Source organism: Cydia pomonella, chromosome 22, assembly GCF_033807575.1.
Source record: "Cydia pomonella isolate Wapato2018A chromosome 22, ilCydPomo1, whole genome shotgun sequence".
Taxonomy (NCBI): Eukaryota; Metazoa; Arthropoda; class Insecta; order Lepidoptera; family Tortricidae; genus Cydia; species Cydia pomonella.
In genome coordinates this window covers 4,443,965-4,466,495 of record NC_084724.1, presented here as the reverse complement: position 1 = coordinate 4,466,495, position 22,531 = coordinate 4,443,965, and the positions used below count along the sequence as shown (strand labels likewise).

At 39.1% G+C, this 22,531-nt stretch overlaps 1 protein-coding gene across 2 annotated transcripts in view; it reads right to left on the bottom strand.

Annotated features, from left to right (window-relative positions):
• Positions 1–2,796: 2,796 nt before the first annotated feature.
• The window catches only part of LOC133530035 (uncharacterized), a 33,614-nt gene continuing 13,879 nt past the window's right edge, over positions 2,797–22,531 (bottom strand). Inside the window, exons 2-16 of one of the 2 annotated variants that reach the window (XM_061867844.1) lie at positions 18,250–18,351; positions 14,504–14,569; positions 13,414–13,479; positions 12,339–12,854; positions 11,358–11,598; positions 10,698–10,797; positions 10,361–10,484; positions 9,634–9,787; positions 8,774–9,043; positions 8,275–8,585; positions 7,199–7,325; positions 6,463–6,568; positions 5,654–5,743; positions 5,386–5,483; positions 2,797–5,243 (exon numbers count right to left, since the gene is read on the bottom strand). In XM_061867844.1, coding sequence (XP_061723828.1) covers positions 5,009–5,243; positions 5,386–5,483; positions 5,654–5,743; positions 6,463–6,568; positions 7,199–7,325; positions 8,275–8,585; positions 8,774–9,043; positions 9,634–9,787; positions 10,361–10,484; positions 10,698–10,797; positions 11,358–11,598; positions 12,339–12,854; positions 13,414–13,479; positions 14,504–14,569; positions 18,250–18,351 — 2,606 coding nt within the window. In that variant the 3' untranslated portion in view covers positions 2,797–5,008. Of the gene's footprint in view, positions 5,244–5,385; positions 5,484–5,653; positions 5,744–6,462; positions 6,569–7,198; positions 7,326–8,274; positions 8,586–8,773; positions 9,044–9,633; positions 9,788–10,360; positions 10,798–11,357; positions 11,599–12,338; positions 12,855–13,413; positions 13,480–14,503; positions 14,570–18,249; positions 18,352–22,531 lie in introns of both variants that reach the window. The other variant, XM_061867843.1, reaches the window with a different exon arrangement.

Below are 22,531 nucleotides of genomic sequence, written 5' to 3'. Positions count from 1 at the left end.
CATACCCCACTTGACCTAGTAACTAGACTTTGAAATTTTCCCCCTCTTTATATTGGGCATTTTCCATAATTAATATAAATAAAATAAAAAAATTACACTTCCAATATGTCTGGGTTAGCGTTGCTCATTACTATTCCAAATTTCAAATCGATATCTAAGTACTGCTCGAGATATTTAGCGGTGTGACAGACGGACGGACGGACGGACTGTCGCACCATAAAGGAACCCTTTTGTACCTTTTTGGTACGGAACCCTAAAAATGACCAATCACGTGCCGCTGCGTTCCCATAGAAAAGACTAAACGGGCGCGGGGCGTGGGGCGGGAGTCGCGCATTTATGTCTACTGATATAGTGGGATAAAACATTTTATTTCCGTTGACTCCTAGAAGAAGTATTGTATACAATAGTGATATAATCAAGCTTTTCAATCTTGTACCTTACTTAGGCAACTCCGCAAGCTTTGTTGCCCAAACACGGTACTCGACTGAAAAGCTCTCTATTATATCACGATTGTATAAAATATTATAGTAGTTTATATGACTGCTACATAATGAAAGGCATTACAATACAAGTGTGGGTTTATGAAACGAGCTGAATGCGAGTGCCGAATTATGTAGAGTTACATGCACTGCTTTATCTACACACATATTAAAAGCTCTCTATGATATTACGACCGCCATTTATTTATTATTTGCGGCATTAGATCACACACTTCCTATATACTTACTTTACTCTTTGTCATCATCACAGGCCTTTGCGTCTATTGCAGAAGATTTAAGCATTGCTGTTTAGACAACGGGTTTGGTGACTGTGGAGGCCGTTGTCACACACTCAATAAAACGTCATCTCGACTGATACTAGAAATGAGGCCAAATCAAATTCCTTTCCTTTGTTTTTCAGACATGTTCGAAATTTAAAAGTCATTATTAAATCTACGCAATAATAACATGTTCACAGATAATAAACTTGTTGCGGCAAAACAGTTTAGCTTTATGTTGTCCGCTATTTGCGGGTTTTAAACGAATCATAGACGGTTTGTGATGTGTGTACATAAACATTTTAATAGTGCATTTTCTTGATACCAAAGAGAATTTGAAATACAGGCGCATACTCCTATCTTTCGACACATGATTAAAACTTTTAGAACACTGTCTGACTTTGATCCTTATTCTTTCACTAATATGTGTTAAATTTGTTAAATATCAAAAAGTGGCGCATAAAGTAACAAATTTGACACATATCAACGAAATAATAAGGATCTATGTCAAATAGCGTTCTAAAAGTTATAATAATGTGTCGAAAGATGGGAGTAAATTTACTGTGGCTACAAAGTTTACTTTTACAATCCACCTCTATTTCAAATTATCTTTGCTTGATACCGACTCGGAAATTAAATTCAACTTGACAATAATTTATTTACTTGTCTGAAGTCTAAATGGTAAAAAGCGCCGCCATTTCAAATTCATTTATATTTGGTCAGATCGTACTGACACGAGGGCTAATCCGAAAGTTGTTAGTTGCTCCGGCTCTACTCATGCGATTAAAATTTTATTTATACTATTGTGAGGGATTTTTCAGTGCTTATTAAAATGGTGTAAATACATTTTTAGAAAACGCTTATTTTTGTTTTTATTTTATTTTTACTTCGACGCGTCGAAGCCTAACCATCAGTCATGAAAATCAGTAATAGGGTTGTTTCCAATTTTTTGAAACGCTTGTATTACGTTCTATATTAACTAAAAGTTGCCCTAAATTTCAACTTTTATGCTAAAAACGGCATTAAATATGTTAAATTAACAAAATATATTTTGACAGATGCTTTCGCGCCCAAAACGCTCTTTGAAAATTGTGTGACGTCACAGTTTACGGTTTGACACATAACTACATACACACGTAGAAGATACGAACTGTCAACTGACATTTGTCATTTGTTGTTTATCGCCTAACTGTCAACAGTGTCAATCCGAGAGTAGTGACGTCATCAGAATCTTCAATGACGTTTCGAGTTTGGTCACGTGACGTGTGCCAAAAGATATTTTAAATTTAATATTTACAAAAATATGGGCATTACAGGTCCCCTAAAAGTAGTAACATGTTCTTATAATCCAAAAGAATTAATTGGGATACAATTCTGCCCTAAGATTTGTAGATGGAAACAACCCTATTGAGACTCCATATGTGCTGTCATTCTATAGACAGTTTTTGTAAAAAAAAAACATTTTTTTTTAGTTGCTACTAATGACGAATCTCGGCCGTTCTTTTACGTATAAATCGTTTTGATTGAGTAAATATTATTAAGATTTAATAGTTGTCAACAATGAGTCCTTTCATTAAAAGTAAAAAATTCTGATATTTAAAACAATATATATATGCATATAAGAATATTTATAGATTTATACATTGGAAATAGCAGAAAGAAGATAATAATTAGACCCGGGTAAATTTAAGTTCGAATTTCAAAGATTTCAATACGAAATTCAATTAATTGTGCCCAAAATTGCCGTTTTTTCTAAGCAATCCGTAACTCCATACAAAAGAGCTTTCAGTTAAAAATATATAATAAAAAAAACTATACCATTAATTAAAAAAAATTGATGGCCATAAGTAGCATTGAAATATCCCTCACAATAGTATAAATATTATTTTTATCGCATGAGTACAGCCGGAGCAACTAACAACTTTTGGATCAGCCCTCGTATAACCGCCCTCATCTTAAGCCCATTCGGTTCCTTATAATTATTTCATTTGTTTCACTACCGACAGGATATCAAATTGGGAGTTAAGAAAAATACAAAATTAAAGTAATAATTTTAATCATCGTGATGACAATAGCAGTATAACTAATAGATATTAGTTACTGCTCTATATCTTATACGGCATAAATACCTTTAGCTTATCATTATCATCAAATATGGCCGTTTTATCTTATATCATATAAATAATGAAAACAAGCAATGATTGCTTACATTAGTTGATATTGACATTAAACTAATTTTACGGTTTACACTCACGTGTTTGTAGTCACTCGCGCGACATGTTGAGTTCGTGCTGGATGTCGCTACATGTTTTAGATGTCCCAAACCCACCAATATGCCCGCCTCCAATAACAGCGCAAGACCTCCCCCAACTTGTTCTCTCAGCGCGCGCGCAGCGTGCGACGCGGCGCGCGGCAGTACGCGAAACGCGGCCGTCGTGAACGCTGCTCGCACTGTTAGTGCTTGAGAAAGGAGACCTAGGCTCTCCGAAACATGTCGCGCGAGTGACTAAAACACGTGACTGTAAACCGTAAAATTAGTTTATTGTTAGTATATCTCACGACAGTTTAAATTCGCATATTGAGATTATCGCATAGATAACTAAGAAAAAGTTACAAAATATCTTTTCTTCAGTATATATGTCCATTCAAGAATATACAGGCATAACTCGTCACTAAAGTTAGAACGGTAAACACGAAGAATTTCGTACGGTCGAGGAAATTGATTCTTTAGCAATTTGCGGTTCAAGTAAATTTGGTTGTACGTACTTATGCTTAGAGTTGTTCAATGTAAAGTGAACCGTAAACTGCTAAAGAATCAATTTCCTCGACCGTACATTAAGACGCTATTTCCTTTCTCTAGTGCAGGCGCATAATTTTATATTACTGGCAGTGAATGACTTTTATTCTGCACAGTGGCATTGACTGCCTTCATAAGTTAGTTTTAAGAATATTGCTATACCCTTACAGGGTTCATGTGGAACTGTATTAAATAGTTTTAAAGAATTGTACACTAACATGAGTGCAATAAACAATTCTGATTCTGATTCTGCCGGCATTATGGGCGGGACACACGGGGGGGCAGTAATATAATTACGCGCGTGCGATAGAAAGAAGAGCGTGCTTTCTTTATCCAAGAGATCCTTTACAGACAACTCCTCACTTACAGGAAATTATCTAGAGAATATTAACAACGCGATGTAAATCTTTAAACAGCGCCACCTCTTGGTTACTTGAGACACTTAAACCACTAAAGACACTATAAAACATTTATTTAAACAATTAAATAGCCTCCTGCGTCCCATAAACCCTGAAAATGACAAATTCAACATCCATTTTTTAACTGTATGAAACCAAATAAGGTTCCAAATTCAATATTTTTTAAGTTAAAAATGACATTTTTAATACAAGCTTTTAAAGCTGACTAAACTTTTTATCACAGAGTTTCTATGGCCATCTGAGCCATGTCCTGCGACCATCATTAGATCAGCTCGATGGTACTATAATATTGCGTGACGAGCTAAGCCAGACCACCCGTGGGCTCACATATAATTACGTCGGAGGGGTGCTGGGGGCCTACCGCGAAAACCGAAACTCGCCAATTACGGGGATCTTTCTGTTTTACTCTCACTAAGTGACAGAGAAAAATGCCCGCAATTGACGAACTTCGATTTTCGCGGCTCCCTGACCTGCAACGAGTGTTCGCACATTCGCTGCTAAGTCTAAGTAGGTATACTACGTCAGTCACCTTAGAGCGCACCAACGACGCTCTCAGCGGTAGAATGCAGTCGCTGTGGCCAAAAATGAATAGGATACAATGATGAATATAGCATTATTACCCAACTTACATATGCATGCAAATTTTCAGTTTTTTTTGTATACTACGTTGGCAAACAAGCATACGGCCCGCCTGATGGTAAGCACTCTCCGTTGCCTATGTACGCCTGCAACTCCAGAGGTGTTACATGCGCCATGCGCGTTGCCAACCCTAAATCCCCCCCCCCCCCCCCCCCTACACCTCGTTGAGCTCTGGCAACTTTACTCACCGACAGGAACACAACACTATGAGTAGGGTCTAGTGTTATTTGGTTGCTGTTCGGAATCGGAAACCGGTCAAATTTTACTTGTAAGATTTGATTACAGACAACGGGACAGATGAAACTAAATAAAAGCTTGTAAAAACAAAACGAAAGTTTCTGGGATTCAGGAGGAGCAACAAAACAGTGGAAATTTAATTAGATTTGGCATCGAAAACTAAGCTTTGAGACTCGCCGCGGCCGCTCTAAGTTCCGCTCTGTCAATGTTTGGTTCCTCGACCAATGAATAAGACGGCCGCTCCAAAATTGCGCACGAGTCGGGAGCAATGCGGATGTAACCGCCCTCCCCCCACTTGTCGCTCCATGTGTTCTTGATGATGAAGTGGGAGCCGTCTTTGGAGCCCCAGCCGACGGCGAGGACGGCGTGGTTGAGGCGAGGCTTGTTTTCGCCGCTGGAAATTTAACAAATTTTAACAGAAAAAACTAAAACAAGCGCTGAAGACCTGATCCCACGTGTACGTAGTTCTAGAGAGAAACCATTCGTTCTTAAGAGTCACATCCTCGCACATCTCTGGTGAACCCTTCATCACTCACCAGCGCTTGTCCTTCAGCACTCCCGACTTGTAATAGATGAAGCTCTGGGCCTTCGCGTCCACTATGACGACGGACGGCGCGTGATTCTTGATCGCCACCTGAAGAAATTATTAAGTTAATAACCCATTTTAAATTGCGAGCACTGGTTTCGATCACTGGAGTGGAATAATGCTACTGGAAAAGATGTGAACTAGACATAATGGAATAAAAGAAGGTTCGAAAGTCAAAACTGCGAAAATGACTCTGGGTCTTTTGAGGTTAGCAGCACCTTGAGGGCCTCCTCGCTGAAGGCAGTAACGTTGACGTGACCGCTGATGTGCGTGACCGGTGGCACGGTTTTGTCCTTGCACTGCAACACCTGCAACATTATACCGGACATAAGTATTGTGAAAAACACATGGACAATAGGATGAAAATACGGCAAAAGACATACGTCCATAGAGACAGGTGTGAATAAATATTTACTAAGCAAAGCAACCATGGTGGATCTCGGACAATGCCCAAAGCTTAAAAATTGTGGGATATAATTTCAATTTTCACCAGAACTCCGTCAGTACCTTTATTACCCCATCAAAGTATCATGCCTAATCCAATTCCAAGCAAGATTTTACTAAGCATACGTCTACGAACGATACTAAAAAAATATATTACAGGAAAATTGGAAAAATTACCGCTTCCAGCGAGACTCGAACACCGGTCCGATCGCTCTTGATCAACTAAGCTACGGAGGCTTATCTAAGCTTCTTCCTATAGGTTGCCACGCTCTAAGATAGTTCAAGGCAGCATCCATGAAGTGCACCTTTGTAATCGATGGCTAACTCTACTACAGCATTTCCCGAACTATGGATCGAGTGGGCTCCGAAAGTACAAGCAACTCTGAGCGTTACCAATAATGTATGCTCCCTTTTTAAGACGTTCAAGCGTTGGACTCCAAAAATGGCAGTTTTTGTTAGGTGGGTCGGAGCCCAGTCAACTTTAAGTACAACTTCTCTACTAGATTGTACTTTTAGTCAGATGAAGGTAAGGACATATCGAGAGTGAACAATTGGACAGGGACATAGCTTGATAGATGTATACCTTAGCCTGGTAGTTGGTGTACTCGTCCCACGCCGGCAGCCCGCGAGCCTGCACGTAATCATACGCAAAACTGGGCCACGTTCCGTTGCAGCCATTCGTGCCGAACCTGTACCCATCATGGATTATTAGATCTTTCTCGCAAGAAGCTAAATAAAAGGAATTAGTTTTTAACTATTAGGTACGCCAAGTTTCTAACCGCACTTTATCACATGTGCTTATTTAAATGACCTTATCAAACGCTAGTGTTCAAAAGCATGACGCAAATATTTATAGTTTATGAGAATGTCAATTAGACAGCTTTTAGGTTAGCATGCTCCATCCTAGACCACATCGGCACTTACCATCGTGAGATTGTTTGTTTATCCAACACAAAAGTTAAAAATTGCATGGCCCAAACTATATAGGACATAAAGATATGAGAGCGTGGTAAAATTAAATGAAGTTCTTATAAAATACTCTCAGATGGAAATTATGCAGAAACAACAGATGACATTAGATATCTTTATTTAACATTTGCAAACCTTCAAAAAACTTGGATACTTACGGTTTGCCACAGTTGACGAGGCACTGAGACAGCTTTGAATGATTCACGGTAAATCTAGAGGCACTGCAGAGAGCCGAGTGGCACCAGCAGGTTGATCTTCTTGAAAAGCGCGCCCTCCATGGAGCCAGCCACGGCGAAGGCCTAGCATGTCTCCTGGACGGCGGGTGTTGACATCTATACTCCAATACTTACGGTTTGCCGCAGTCGACGAGGCACTGAGGGCTGAGCGGCACCAGCTTGTTGGTCTTTTTGAAAAGCGCGCCCTCCGTGGAGCCCGCTACGGCGAAGGCCCAGCACGATGAGCACGTTGTGTCTTGGACTGTGGAAACGTCACCGTTTGCTTTAGATTTGTTCCCACCAAGCCAACACAAGTCTTTATTAGATAAAATTTTCAAAATCAAACTTTTCACGGTTTTTCCAATATCTGATAATGGCTTTTTAAACTTAGAAACTTGAAATTATCAAGAACATTTTTTCATACGTATAAAATACAAGTCGACCGTTATATAATGCAAGTAGAAATGTAGTACTTAAATGGGTTATTATTGAAAATTTCGCTCAAGATTATTATTAATCTGAGACAATAAACTAACAAATTACTGATGAAGAAATTTTTTGTAATTCAGGTTGCTCTTATTATACGTATTTATGTATGATTACTACACCATAGAGAAATAAGTAAGCATATAATGCTCACTCCCATACATCTAGCGTCAAGTAGCAAATTCATCAGTACCGCTACTTGACACTAGATGTCATGAGTGTCGCGACTGCCGAAAAAAGTATTGTTCAACAATTTACAACAAATATTAGAAGCAGGAGTTGAAAATAGAGTTCCGGTAAATCTGGTTATAATATTAGCTAAAAATTGTTGAGCATTAGACTTTTCGTTCGTCGCGACATCTATTGTCAAGTAGCGATACTGATAAATCCGCTACTTGACGATACGACTACGAGAATAATAAGGGTTTTGAATAAAATTTAAAAGTCGAAAAATAACTGAGGTCTTGGTGGCTCAGATGGCAGAGCGCTGGAGTATCAATCCAGGGGCCGTGAGTTCAAGTATCACCCAAGACAGTAATTTCTCCACTTTTAAATTTATTCTAAGCTTAATAGCATCGCTCGCAGACGTTTCTGCTTGTTAAAAATTAATTTAATAAGCGTTTTGTTAAGAAAACTGATGTATGGCTATGGATGGAGTGAGCACACTATGCTTACTTATTTATCTATGATGTGATGACCCCACACACAACAAAAAGATCACTTACAGCGCACAGGAGAGACGGCTCCAAGTGGACGCCAATCAAACTCATCATCCAGCTTGATATTCTTCACTTCATTCTCCGTGTACGGAAACGGCACAAGTCCAGGCTCACTAGCGCCCACCGGCGGCTCCTGAACTCCGAATAGCTGGTTGATCTCATCGTCAAGCCTGTCTGCCAAGAAGTTGGCAGCCATCTTGAATCCGGAAGCGAGACGGTTGCCTGCCTCGATGAAGCGGGAAGACTTGACGAGGAGGTTCTTGCGGACGGCCTCTTCGGCCGGGTCTAGGTATTTGCGTTTGAATTGATTTTTGAAGCTGTAAATATCAGTTAATTGTGTTAATTTGCGAGTTTCCTGACAACTACCAGATTTTAAACATGACAAAGTTTATATAGGTATTTGAGAATAATATCGTGAGCATTAATTTTTCAGCCTCTCAAACATAGGTAATCCGTTGAGATATATCTAATTCTTATTTAAAACAAAATTGTGAGATATACTTACTTAGTCAATATGGAGTCATATCGAACATCCCTTGTCGGTCCAGCGAACTCTCTGATCGGGTCAAACTTAGCGAGTACCCTCGACACGAGGCCAATAGCCCTCTTCTGAAGGCTGTGCTGCTCGAGCTGAACTGGGTACTCCTCGAAGGCGTCGCATTCCCGGGACGTGTCAGGGAGCACTGCGGAAGTCGGCGCGTCGAGCAAGTTGTAGCGGTGGGTGTAGCTGTCGCTTTTGGCGCCGAGTACGGAGCTGTCCGTCACCACTGAGTATCTGAAGATAGGTAAAGGGTAAGCATTGTCGCATTAAGAAAATAGCCATAACTTACTAATATCACAGTTTAAGGAAGGTTTGGCAAGGGCGTCGCCATGGGGTGGCAGAGAAAAGCAGCTGCCGCCTGGTGACGCCCATGCTTAAAGAAAGTCCAAATATGATGAAATACTCTCGCATATAGTGGTGCATTCGCCAGATCCAACCCAACTGCATACATCACAACACGAATAATGCATGTAATGCGGCCGATCGAACAACATCCAAAGGCATATAATTTTAGTTGCATGTACCTACAGATGCGGAAAGTTTCAAAAGTTTCGAAATTTCTGAGACAACAAAGGAAACTTTCATTTTGAAAATGGAAAATTTCGGTTCTCATACAAAGAAGTGAGAAGTCTTCGAAAAATTTCAATGTGGTAATTTTGGTTACTGTCCGATGGTGACACATCAGTAGTTGCAGGTACAGCACAACCTTAGACAGTTGTACATACATGGACAATCCCTTTATTGACATCTTTGAATGTTCGAATAATTATTAGGATGAGAAGCAAACCAAGAGCACATTTAAAAGCCTCCCGAAACCGACTGACCTGAGCGGCACCGCTTGTCCCCTTTCCCTGATGATGAACATCTCGTGCGTGATGGTGAGAGACTCTCCCTCCGCTGCGCCTCCTTCTCCTGGGCCACCCGTGACTACGCGGCGCCAACGCTCCACTAGCGAGCGACCTTCTGCGGTTGTGTAACCTGAAGGAAATATTACAGGCAAAATGTAAAATAAAAATTGTAATTCACATTGCGCTCTCCTAATGGGAGACTGTAGCGCCCTTAATTACTCGTTTCGTGCGCACCTACATATTGGGCTCCGGTGGACCCTTCATTAAAAAAGAACGCGCTTCACTCGCTTCTCGGCTACTGAAAAAAAAGCACACCCTCCACAGCAAAAATTTGGGCAAAGCAAGGGCAAATGATTGGGACATACTTTGCGCGCTCCTATGTAGGTAAGTGGCCTTCTGACGGAAATATCTTATATTCGTATGTTTCTATATCTTTATATGTATAGACGAGAGTTATCTGGTGATATAATCCAATGAATTGAAATGGAGAGATAATCCATTTTATAGACAGCCTCGGTGATCAAGTGATGTTTTCTATAGGAAAAGAAGTGTCGGAGGCCGCGGCCTGGACCCGGATCATTCTAACGTGAGTCATCCTTTATCCCTTATATACTGGAGAGAACGCTGCCGAGGTGACATTTAGGTATCGTCTCTCGCACGTAGCTTTTCGTTAGTCATATTGAGAGGCCTAATTTTAGCTTACCAACGAACTCAAACTGGTCGAATTCTGGTAGTCCTGGGAAGGCGTTATCGGCGGGGGAGGCCTGCATTAACGGCGACAGCGTGCAGCGGCGAACCTCCTGGCCATCCGTAAGCTCTCGTTGTATCTGGAAAAATTTGATTGGTGAATGAGACTGACGATTACAATTTGCCTCATACGGCCATACATCAATGAATTCCCGGATGGCTTGGCTGATGCTTTTGAAGCGTTTTTCTTCTATTGTTATCCTTGCCATTAAAAAATAATAGTCCAAATCAGTTATAATTATAACTAAGTCATGTAGTTCTAAGATAATGATGATAAAACCATGCCTCAATACCTCAAGGAACTGTATGCGTCCGTCAGCGAGCGGTGCGCGGTAGATGACAGTGCTGCCATCCTCGATCACGGTCTTCGCTGTGTTGGACTCCGAGTGCCATCTATAATACACAAGTTTCTGATTAACTCTAACCTGATTTAAAAAGCATTAGGGGCAGCATCGGGAGCGGCTGTATGATCAGTGAGTATTGCACACTGTTGCGGTTGCGGTATGTTTGTGATGGTATAATTAAATCTGGTCGCAGTTAAACCCACCACAGATGTCCCCATGTAAGCCCGGTTGGAATCAGGACGCTGTGATTACAGACGCTCAGGAGGCGTCAATTAATTACGTAAGGGTTTCGGGGGAAGAGGGGAGTCGAGCCCAAAAGTCAAGTTTAAAAAATCCTCAAAAACCCCTTGCGTAAACAATGTACCCCCATTACATAATACACTTGAATTGTAACCGGGAGTTGCTAATCGCGGATAAATTCTGGTAAATACGAGGAAAATTTGGAACATTTGTTGTACTACTTAAATACCGACCTTATTATAAAGTATAATAAGACTTATTAAATGTGGATATGGTAAGATTACCTCGCTATGTAGGTTCTAATAAAGGACGAATTCTTGCAATTCGGTCCAAGAAAATCTGTAGCGCCAGATTGTTATCAATACGTACTGTATATCATAAGCCTCAGTGTAATCGGAGCTCGGTACAGTAAGATCCACACGCAGATGTAGAGAGCGGTTGAAGTCCGGACGAGGTGGCGACGCAGCTGTGATTGAAGGTGCGCCGTAGGAAGACGAGGATGAGGTGACCGGGAGACGAGCAGGGAGATCCAGGTCGGGGATAACTGCAGGTTCTTCTGGAGCCACTGGTGTTTGGCGGAGGAAGCTTTGGATCATTTGTTCCGAGGTCTCTGTGGGAATATGTAAAGATTACTTAATAAGTAAAGACACAAGAGGATAAGAAGATCTTCATTTTGGATAATAATTTATATACGATCGGTTAATGAATCTTCGTCTGATTGTACTGCTTGAATGTGGCCTAGTGTATATACTCGTATCTTTTAGTAAATTCCTAGACTGCAAGGGTCCTATTCCCTCCCACAAATATCAAGTAAACAGCGATGGTATTATTATACAGGGTCATTTCTGGGTCGTGATCCAGAACCACTTTTTCTGAATCTATAAATGATAAAATTTACATTATCATACGGTAGTATTTCATTGAAAGATAATTAGTTTGATCTTTATAATTTTTCAAGTAAAATTAATCTTATACGAAGTAATCATGGTCACCCTATGACTTTTGACATACGCTGTATGGAAAGCGACAAGACGTCACATTGAGTAGGGTGACCAAACTGTATGCAAACATGTTTTTTTCTACTTGTCATCTGAAAAATAATCATATATATTGGTGATAATAAATATAATAATGGGCAACATCATTAGAATCATATTTGAATTCTGTTTGATGTCTTGTTCTCTGGCTCCACGACCCCGAAATCATCCTGTATAAGGTCGTTAAAGGACTAAACCCTGTTTCTCCTTGTTATTTAAGTTATTTAATGACAGTCATAATCCTATATCCAAGAAGAAATTAAAACCTAAACCTGTGATAATTCTAAAATAATTCAACAGAATACAAACTTACCAAAAATTGGTGATCCATCCGAGAAAGGAACTTCCTCCTCTTCTACTGTCGTCTGTTCGTAGTTCACTGGTTCCTGCACCTGAGACTCATCCACCTTAAAAGTAACCCTATCGTTAGATCCAAGATTGAAATTCAAACTCTCTTTATGAGGAACATTTCCTGGAGTAGGTATAACGACTTTTGCAGAAGCATAAGTCTTCACAGGTTGGTAAGAAGGGCTTTGGGGTTCAACGTCTTGAAGTAGCTCGTTGATCTGAATTGCTTCTTGATGGGCGTTGGTGGTTTCATGTTGCTGACTTTGATGCAGTTGTGTGGCTGCTGGATTACTCTGAACGGCTTCGTGATGTGTGTTGGTGTTTTCAGTTTGTTGATTTGGGATGGTTTCTTGAGATTCTGGGACTGTTTGAGGCTGGGTTTGAGCTTGAGAAAATTGCTGACGGATTTGTACGATTGGTATGTTTGGTAGAGCCTGTGCTGGTTGTGCAGCAGTTGACGCATGATTAGCGCTGCAAGAATCTGTTAAAAACATGTTTTGATCAGAAAGACCGTTTAATAAACCGTAAACCATAGAATAAAGGCGTAAACACACGTTTTTAGGTAGAAAATGACAATTTACAGTGTAAAGTGTAGCCATGCCATCATTAAAGTCAAATTAATCTTATTAATTGAAAATATAACGTTTATAGTGGCACTCCTTAACTTTGTCCTACTCAAGTAGCTGTGTGAAGTTAGCTAAAATTTAATTTGAAAAATGTGGGCGCAAACGTAAGATCACCTATACCAATCAGAATTGATTGTAATAGAGAGGTAGTCTAAAAAACGTGCCCCTTAGTTTGACATCCAAAACAGATGGCTCTGTACTGCCAAACATCAACTTTTGACAATCAGAGTTACCGCAAGATATATGGAGCTGTACAGCGCCATCTTGTTTACCCGTCAATTGTAATTTGCGCCTTTTTCTGCTGACACATGGGTTTGCCAGACTATAGATTCCAGCAATACAATACATAAAACCAAATAGATATGTAAAGTCCAAAATACTACTGGACTGGTTGTACTGGATAATAAATCGAACCTGGATTGTTGGTGTAAATTGGCACAGGAAGCACCAGAATTGGTAGAGTCACTCCCCCATGGCCTCCTGCAAGAAATAGAAATAAATGTAGTCCATGACATCTCACAGAGATTATTTATGAATTTTATGATACACAGACAGGCACAACACTTAGGTTGTGCAGCCTAACTTAGGAAAGGCAGCCTAATTTATCTAGCGGTAATTTTCAAATAGAAATTAACTGAGTTTTTGAGACTAAAATTTGTGTATATTACATATAATATGTCGTATAATTAGCGTCTATTACCGCAAAACTCAGACAGTAGAATGAGATGGTATGGCCAACGTATGCGAAGGGGCGAAAACGACACAGTGATGAAGGCTATGAACATCCCAAGCAACCCCATAGGAAGAGGCAGAAGACCAGCAATCTGGTAGTCCTATGTCGAAAAAGAGCTGAGGACACAAAACTGACCCCATGGACCACCCAGGATAGATTGTCCTGGCGCCGACGTACGAGGAGGCCCGACCCCAGCTGAACTGGGAAATGGGCTGGACAAAGAGAAGAAGAATATGTCCTATAATATTTATTTATTTATTACCTAGTTACTTACTAACATAATAATATAAATCGGGTTCATGCAGTGAAGCCTTCAACCAGTCCCTAGCTCAGAATAATAACTTCTTACTGTGTGGTAATCAGGTGTGGTAATCCATCTAAGGTTCAAGCTAATTTAATAAGAGAACGAGCTTCGAGGCGTTGTCCTGAGCTGGGGGCCTAGCGCGAAAACCGATATTCGCAAATTGCGGGGATCTTTCTCTTTTACTCTCACTAAGACGTAATTAGAGTGACTGCAAAAACTGCCCGCAATTGACGAACTTCGATTTTCGCGGTTGTAGCCCTGGAACGAGGCCAAAACGGTTGCTAAAGACAAAAAGGCGTGGAAGGATCTTGTGGAGGCCCTATGCACCTCCGGGGTGGTCCAGGAACAAGAAAAACTACAATACATTTTTCTACAATAAGTTTCAGTTTCATACTTTCTTCCGGATGGGAATGCAGTTTGAGCCAAGTACCTGCACTAATAATAGAAAAGCATAAGAAAACGTTTACCCAGTTGGATTGGCAGCTGCACTGGCAGGAGAGACGATTTGATTTGGTTGTTCTCGCTTGGTCGTTCTGTAAAACAAAAACACCACATTAACACATTGGCTTTTTAGGGTTCCCTAGTCAACTAGAAATTTTTGCCATGTCCGTCTGTCTGTCCGTCCGCGGCTTTGCTCCGTGATCGTAAGTGCGAGAAAGCAATTTGACATGGATATGTACATAAATCAAGCATGGTGACCGGACGGTAAAATAAACACTACAAAAAAAACAATGTTTTTTTTTTACTTTATCCCAATGGTGTGGGATATAGTTGGACAGGTAACATATATTTTCAGAAATAATCGCTATAAAAGAAAAAAAAGTGTCCCTCCCCCCACGAACTCTTGAACCATGGATCCAAAACAAAAGCTTAATAAATAAATACTTATACTTTAAATGAAAACTATAGCGAACATGATCGGTCCAGTCGTTTTTGAGTTATTGCAAAAATACTTCTCTTCTTCGTAAGAAGCGTATCTACAAAGCGCTGCGAAGGTCTTATGCTTATGTTTATGTTACATAAACATAACTAAATTATGTTTATGCTTATGCTTATGGCCTTATGCTTGTAATGTACATGATACTAATAGCCCCCGTTAAGCCTATTCTGACAAAACGGTAACTACGGAACCTTTCTTTTCTTCTTGATCTCCTTTCTCTTCTTGATATATTTGTATGACTTGTCAAAAGTGCTTATTATTAAGCCTACTTGAATAAATTATTTTTGAAGTTTTTTTTTTTTCGGTTTCGGTAAAAAATCAGTTTCGGTCGGACATAGAATAACACACGGAACCCTAATCTAAAAAGGTCAGCGGAACACTTTGTTTCCGGATAATTTAGAAATTTTCACACCTTTCCCCTTTTATCATTAAGTAAATTTGACTACTTATATTGTTCGTCATTATGATATAACACGTGAGATTTACTTTGTTTATAGTAGAGGTCACCATTAGCATAATAGCCGGTTGTAATAATATTATGTAATAACATTATTTGAATGATGACCTTTAGCAATGTACGGCCGAGTTCACAACGTTCCAAAAACATTTTTGCATTACCCTATTGTCCGTGTCTGAGACGTGTAAAGCCTGACCAGTAATATATGATCACGAGCCATATAGCACATTACATTGGAACTAAATTGTTACTGTAATATACATAATTAAACTATAAAACTTAAAACGTAAATCTAAAAATAAATTGTCCATACTAAACTGAACACCGCCCTCTTGACAATGATCATATATTTCTGGTCGAGTTTTATATATCACACTAAAGGGGCCGGACGATATCGGCCTGTCAGTTATTCGCAAAAGCTGACAATCGCGAATAACTGACAGGCCGATATCTTCCGGCAATCTGATAATCAGTGGGCCCCCTTATCGTAAAAGGTGTTATTACACGTAGGCAATGCGTTCCGAAAATCCTAAATTTCTACCTAGGGCTGTACTGTACCTACGTGCGAAATTAGGCAGAAGTTTTTTTTTATAGCCCTTTTTCCACACAAGTGTGATGTAAAACATTGTGTACCACGGGCTGTACATGAATTACGAACTCGTGTTAATTAAGCCCTCGCCATCGGCTTCGGGCTTGTTCACACTTGTTCGTAAATTCTTGTCTACTGCCCTTAATTCACAATGTGTAATGACCTAATGACTTTTAAAGACGTTTGTGAACTCGAGTATACGTCAGCGATGTTATTTGACCCTACGTAAGCCGTATTGTGAAGACTTAAGGTCTATCGATGATCAATTAAGTGCTCTTAGTATCTTAGATTGATAATTGAGCTGCCATGCATCGTTTTTCGCCTTCACCTAATAATGTGAATGTGAACAAGTATTCTGCGGTAGGTATTCTTATTCACTTTTTTATTATTGATAAGTAGAAGAGAGCAGACGAATCACCTGAGGGTAATTACCGTCTCCCATGAACTCTTGAAGGTTTCAAGATCGCATCGGTCCGGAATTACCGGCTACAGTTCAATCTACAATGTAAGGCCGTAACAAAGGGCGTAAGGGACCGCGCCCTTAGTCCGGTCAGCATATCTCTTTCTCACTGTCACTTATAACTGTATCCTTTAACGGCGTACCTATAGAGCGGACCACGATCAAACAGGCCTCGGACCGGACCAGGAGCGCGGTCCTTTACGCACGTCTGTTACAGCTTTTAGCTGCGCGAGGCAGGATGTGTCTGGAGAAACGCACCAAAAACGCACAGTTGAATTGAAGAACCAACCATCTATAGTGTGTCAAGCCATTTGCGTCAGAAAAAAGCGGCAAATTTAAAAAATGTAGGCTTGAAGTTTCACTTCTCATAAAAAAAAATTTTGCGCCTTTGTCTACTGACAGACTGGTTTGATATGACCGGCTGTGTAAGTAGTGAAGATGGTAATGTTGTCGCAAAGTGAAAGATGGTCTGATATATAATAGTATAAGTGTCAAATAAATGAAACCGATTTTAGATATCTATTACCTGCCTATCATAACGATTGATGGGTTAATTAATTTTGCAATTTACTTGTCAAAAGCAGAGCTCAGTTATTAAAACTCAAATAAACCCAATTTAAAGGTTATATTTTTAACTCATTAATTCATTCATTTCCTTTATAGAACATTGATTACTGCTAACTAATTCATTATAATATAAAATAAACAACACTACATAATAATAAATTACAAACAAAAAGACCTACGTTAAAATTATCAAAGAATGAATAAATTAAACATCAATTCGAATTCGCACTAAATTATGTCCAAAAACTGTTTCCGTAAACGAAACCTTAATCTATTTTGAACGTATTTATAGTCTAGCTATTTCGGTTAATGTCTCACCCATATTATCAATTAACGAACATTTCTAAACTTACCGGTTTTATCACTCATGGATCAAAAGATTAACATATATTTCAATAATATGAAATAATTGGTTATCTACGTGTCTCTGTCTATGTACAATATAAAGTATAAACCAGTTTCGATGTTTAATAGATTATTATTTTCGCCCGACACGTTCTGCTACCTTGTTGCTAAGTGGCACTAAGATACGACATAAACATACCAAATTATGCAGGGAAAGGGAAATCCATGACACCGGCCCCCGTCCGCGCGGGCAGCGCCCGGCCCGATATATGTAAAATTGTAAATAATAATATACCTATTGTTTTTTGTTGTACCTACCTGTGAATAGTAGTGTCCGACCGAAAATTCGGCTTCGGTTTCAGCCAGTGTCGGCCAAAATACAATAGGACAAAAATATTAATGTACTGATGCATGTATACAGAAATTAATTGGTATCTTAGAAAACACAATTTCCTTAATGAGAGTGCCACTGGCCGGTCGACGCAGTCTTAGTATAATAACGGTTTTATGACATTTTTTCATCGATTTTAACATGTCTACAAAAGTTTCTGTTTCGGTTTCGGCCAAAACTACTGCCAAAATTTCGCCAAAAAACATGTTTCGTGCGAACTCTAGTGAACGGGTTCCACCAGGCGTTCTACATGGCATTAATTCTCTCCGAAGGGACTCTACGTGTTGTATCTATTTAATCTATTTTCATACTCAAGCCTATAAAAAGACCTGCGGTGGCAACATGGTTCCATTTTATCACTTGTCACTATACCTACCCGTCACTTTCGCGCTTACATACTTGTTAGAACGTGACAGCCATGGTGACAAATGATAAAGAGCCGACGAGTAATGTTGTGACTGTACCTCCAACGATGCTAAGAAACAGCTCTGTCCCCGAAGGGCCCGAAGCCCTCCGGTGCCTGTTGTTCGTCGTGGACTCTGTCTTGTCTGTCCCGCTCACCGCGCCTGTAATAATAAGGACACAAAATTAACATTTCTACTTATTACGTTTATTTAAAGAAACGTGATAAGTACGCTACGATCCGGAAGGTGAGCCGTTTTATCTCCGTTCAATGAGATCGAAGCAGAAAAAATAATTACATTGCTATACAGATGTAGTGCATAATTATTTTCCATCGTATTTTCACGGAAACACACGAACGCGTCTTGCTATTTCAGTCAGTCTCGGTACAATAAGTACTGGGGTTGACTAGCATGACAAAATACGAACGTTTCCTAAAAAATACGATGGAAAACAATTCGGTATGCCTCACCACTAATATTACCAATAAAAATTGAAAATGTTTTTATATTAATTTTACTATCTGCTTCGGGCTCAAAGGAAATTACACCCAATACATTGGTCATACATCAAAACCTTAAATTTTTATAATTCATGTATTAATAAGAACATTATTGCAATTTAGTTTTTTATTTATTTAAATATACAAACATGTCGCATGTTATATTCCCATTTATTTAAACAATAATATATTTCAAAATACGTGAGTGTAATCCATAGAATTATTTTAAAAATATATTTATTAATTTAACAAACTCTAGGTCTCAGCGCGCACAAGTTCTTTGCAGAAATCGCGAATTATCTGGTTGACCGAAGAGCTGGCGGCTTCCTCGCACAACGTGTCAGCATTTTTTTTTTTCTTTATTGGGGAAAAAACAGATACAGGCCAGTAATATACACGGATAAGATACTAAAATAATAAATTTAGCCTACATCCTAACACAATTCCCACTAGGAGTTCAGACAATAATTTTACGACAGCGTTGTAATCGGAACTTAAAACAGACATCCTTACTTATATTAATATTAAACAATTACAATATTTATCACATCCTACTAGTATGTACATAAACACAAAAATAGGATTATCGAGTTCGGCCTAAATCACAGCAATAAACAATACAAAAGAAATTAAGCTGGACCCGGGCACGTCCTTAAACTACGTCCAAAAGAGAGGTATGGGCATTATGAATGTCATCTCGCTTTGTGTGGTAGGGCACAGCCAGTGGATGTCATTCCAGTTCTAGAGCAGAGCCCAACTGGGGAAGTACCTCCACCTTACAGAAAACAGCAGCCAAATAACACTAGACCCTACTCATAGTGTTGTGTTCCTGCCGGTGAGTAAGGTTGCCAGAGCTCAACGAGGGGGGGGGGGGGGGGCGGGTTTAGGGTCGGCAACGTGCATGTAACTCCTCTGGAGTTGCAGGCGTACATAGGCTACGGAGACTGCTTACCATCAGGCGGGCCGTATGCTTGTTTGCCACCGACGTAGTAACAGGTAATTAAAATTATAATTAACATTATAGTAGCAAGCTCACTTTGCGCTTAAAGTTGGATCGCGTATAATTAAATAGGTATGTCAACCGAGATTAGGTTTTTATTGTAATTATGACAAATTCTACAGCATTGCGATACAACGAGGAATGCTGCTAGCATCTTTGGTACAATGCCTCAAGGGCCTATTTTAGATTTAAGCTACTTATTACCTTAGTTTAGTATTTGTACAGTTACTGTAAACTGTAATACCTCTGTATATACCTGACAAAAAAAATACCTACAGTCATATACATAAGTATAAAAAATAATGATGGCTTATTAATTTATGTTGCGTTGGCGCTTTTTACAAAAAAAAAAGTGTAAACGTCATTAATTCATTATACACAGTTTTAAATACATGTGTGTGTAATTTTAACTAGGTAGGTAACTTGCGTAACATATGTAAATCACCATGTGATTAATATGCAAGATGTATATAATTCCAAGTAGGTAAGTTAATGAGTCAATGAATTATTAATAGCTGTAGTTTATTAAAAATATGACGATTTTTTTCATTAAATCATAATTTAATAGATACACGTGCGAATGTGTCATTTTTACTCGTTCCGAATATTGCCACTCGTGAAGAAACGAAATAACACATGCATTGCAACTTTCTGATTTTCATATTTTCTTTTCTTTTTCATCACACTTGCTCATAGAAGGTGTTCTTACACGTAAGCGATGCGGTCTGTAAATCCTAAATTTCGACCTAGGTCTGTAATGTATACTTCTGAAATTAGGTAGAAACTTTATTTTTTCCCCCTTTTCCGTGATGAAAAACATTACGATCTCGTGTCAATTAAAAGCTCGCCTCCGGCTTCGGGCTTCAATTCACACTCTTTCGTTCTTCTTTCTTGTTATACCGCCTTGAGCCTTAATTCACAATGTACTGCTTACATCAGAAATCCGGCATTTCTGAGCCGATTTGGAAATAGTACATTACGATACAAGTGCGAAAAATGGGAAATTCGCAACGAATGGTGATAAATTAGAACACGACCGAAGGGAGTTTTTTAAAACGACACGAGTTGCGAATACCTTTTCGCACGTGTATTGTACAACGTTTTAAGTACATATGGTCTTTTAAATTATCGACAACCGCACGTACGAGTATATTAGTGCTAGTTAGCGCACTAGGGCGGTAAAGTAGCACAATATGTACTGTAATAGTACATTACCATACAAGTGCGAAAAATAGGAAATTCGAAACGAGTGGCGATAAATTAAAACACGGCCGAAGGGAGTGTTTTAAAACGACACGAGTTGCGAATTACCTATTCGCACATGTATCGTACAACGTTTTACAGTACATATGGCCCTTTAAATGTTCGACACAGTAACGTCATATGCTAATTTTCGCATTAGTGTGGTAAAGTAGCACCATATGTACTGTAAAATATTTTTTGTTCGAAAGTATTTACAGTCCTTTATACATATGTACTATATAGTCACGAGTGCTCCAGTCCCTCAAATGTATTTACAATTTATTTGTCTTAAAAAATTATATGTACTATTTAATACATAAACTCTGGTCTTATAGTCAAAAGCAGCCATTATAATGTAGATGTTGCAACCAGCAGCTTTTAGTATTGCCGTGCTTGTGACCTGTAGCCTCTGGGTAATCAGGCTGGACCGTTATCATCCAGGATTATTGCTACTGTAGGTAAGTACTTTTAAGGGCGCTATCACAAATTGCTATTTGTTTTGGCGAAAACCAGCCAGCAAACACTCTGTATACGTTTTTGTTTTTAGAATTTAATTATTTATTTATACTTTACTGCACATAAAATATTAAGTACTTGGTGGACTAAATGCCTAAAGGCATTCTCTACCAGTCAACCACTGGGTCAAAAATAAACGTTTGTAAGGTGCAGGCTTTGTAATTGAGAATAATTAACCGATATCACTACCTACTAGGTATTTACAAATTAAATACTAATTACAAATTATTAGCTACTCGAGTGTATTTTTGATATAACCACAAACTTATATAAGACTAAGGTTTCAGTGGTATGAAATGATTCTGAAAGAAATTTTTAATTGACTCTTAACCAGAACAGCATAATTATTTTTGAGAATTCTCGAACGGCAACGTATTTCGTACATCGTGAATGATCACTTGTGACACTTGTCATGTTGCGTCATTAATGCGACGTTTTGAGTTAAAACAAAGTACTTAATGATATTTCAGCTATGGGATCTAACAAATATGCAACATTTTCCCACTCCATATGAATTAGTCAAGATTTCATTTATAATGAAGCAGGCGGCGTTTGGCCTTGAAACCTTGGGGCCATGAGGGCGCCAGGTGCGCGTCGGATATTTAAAGATTTGTCGGCGCGCCTCATAGAGACCTCGAGCGACCAGAGGGCTGGCCTCTATTTCGCAATGGGACCGTGCGAAGTGCATGGTGGGGGCAAGCAAAGCGATCCCAGCGCATAAGGTGGTAAAAATTTGAACTAACTGCGGATAGCGTCTTTAACATTTCGTACAATTATATGGCTCGAAATGAAACTTTGATTTACGATTACTCCTGAAATATTCATTTAAATTGTATGGTGTAAGGGACCATTGTAATCTGTGTGAAATGCTTAATATAACTAACGTATTCGTTTTTGAATAAATTTACCGCGAACATACAGACGCGGCGTAGCGGAGACTCTGTTGTATAATATGTCTTGATTACAATAAGAAAAGAATTAAATGTCTTATTTTACTAACGTATTTATTTTGATAATTGTTAATAATGTATCCATGCAAATAGCTTTGCAAATGCCACATTACGTGATCTTTTTCTAGAAGTTA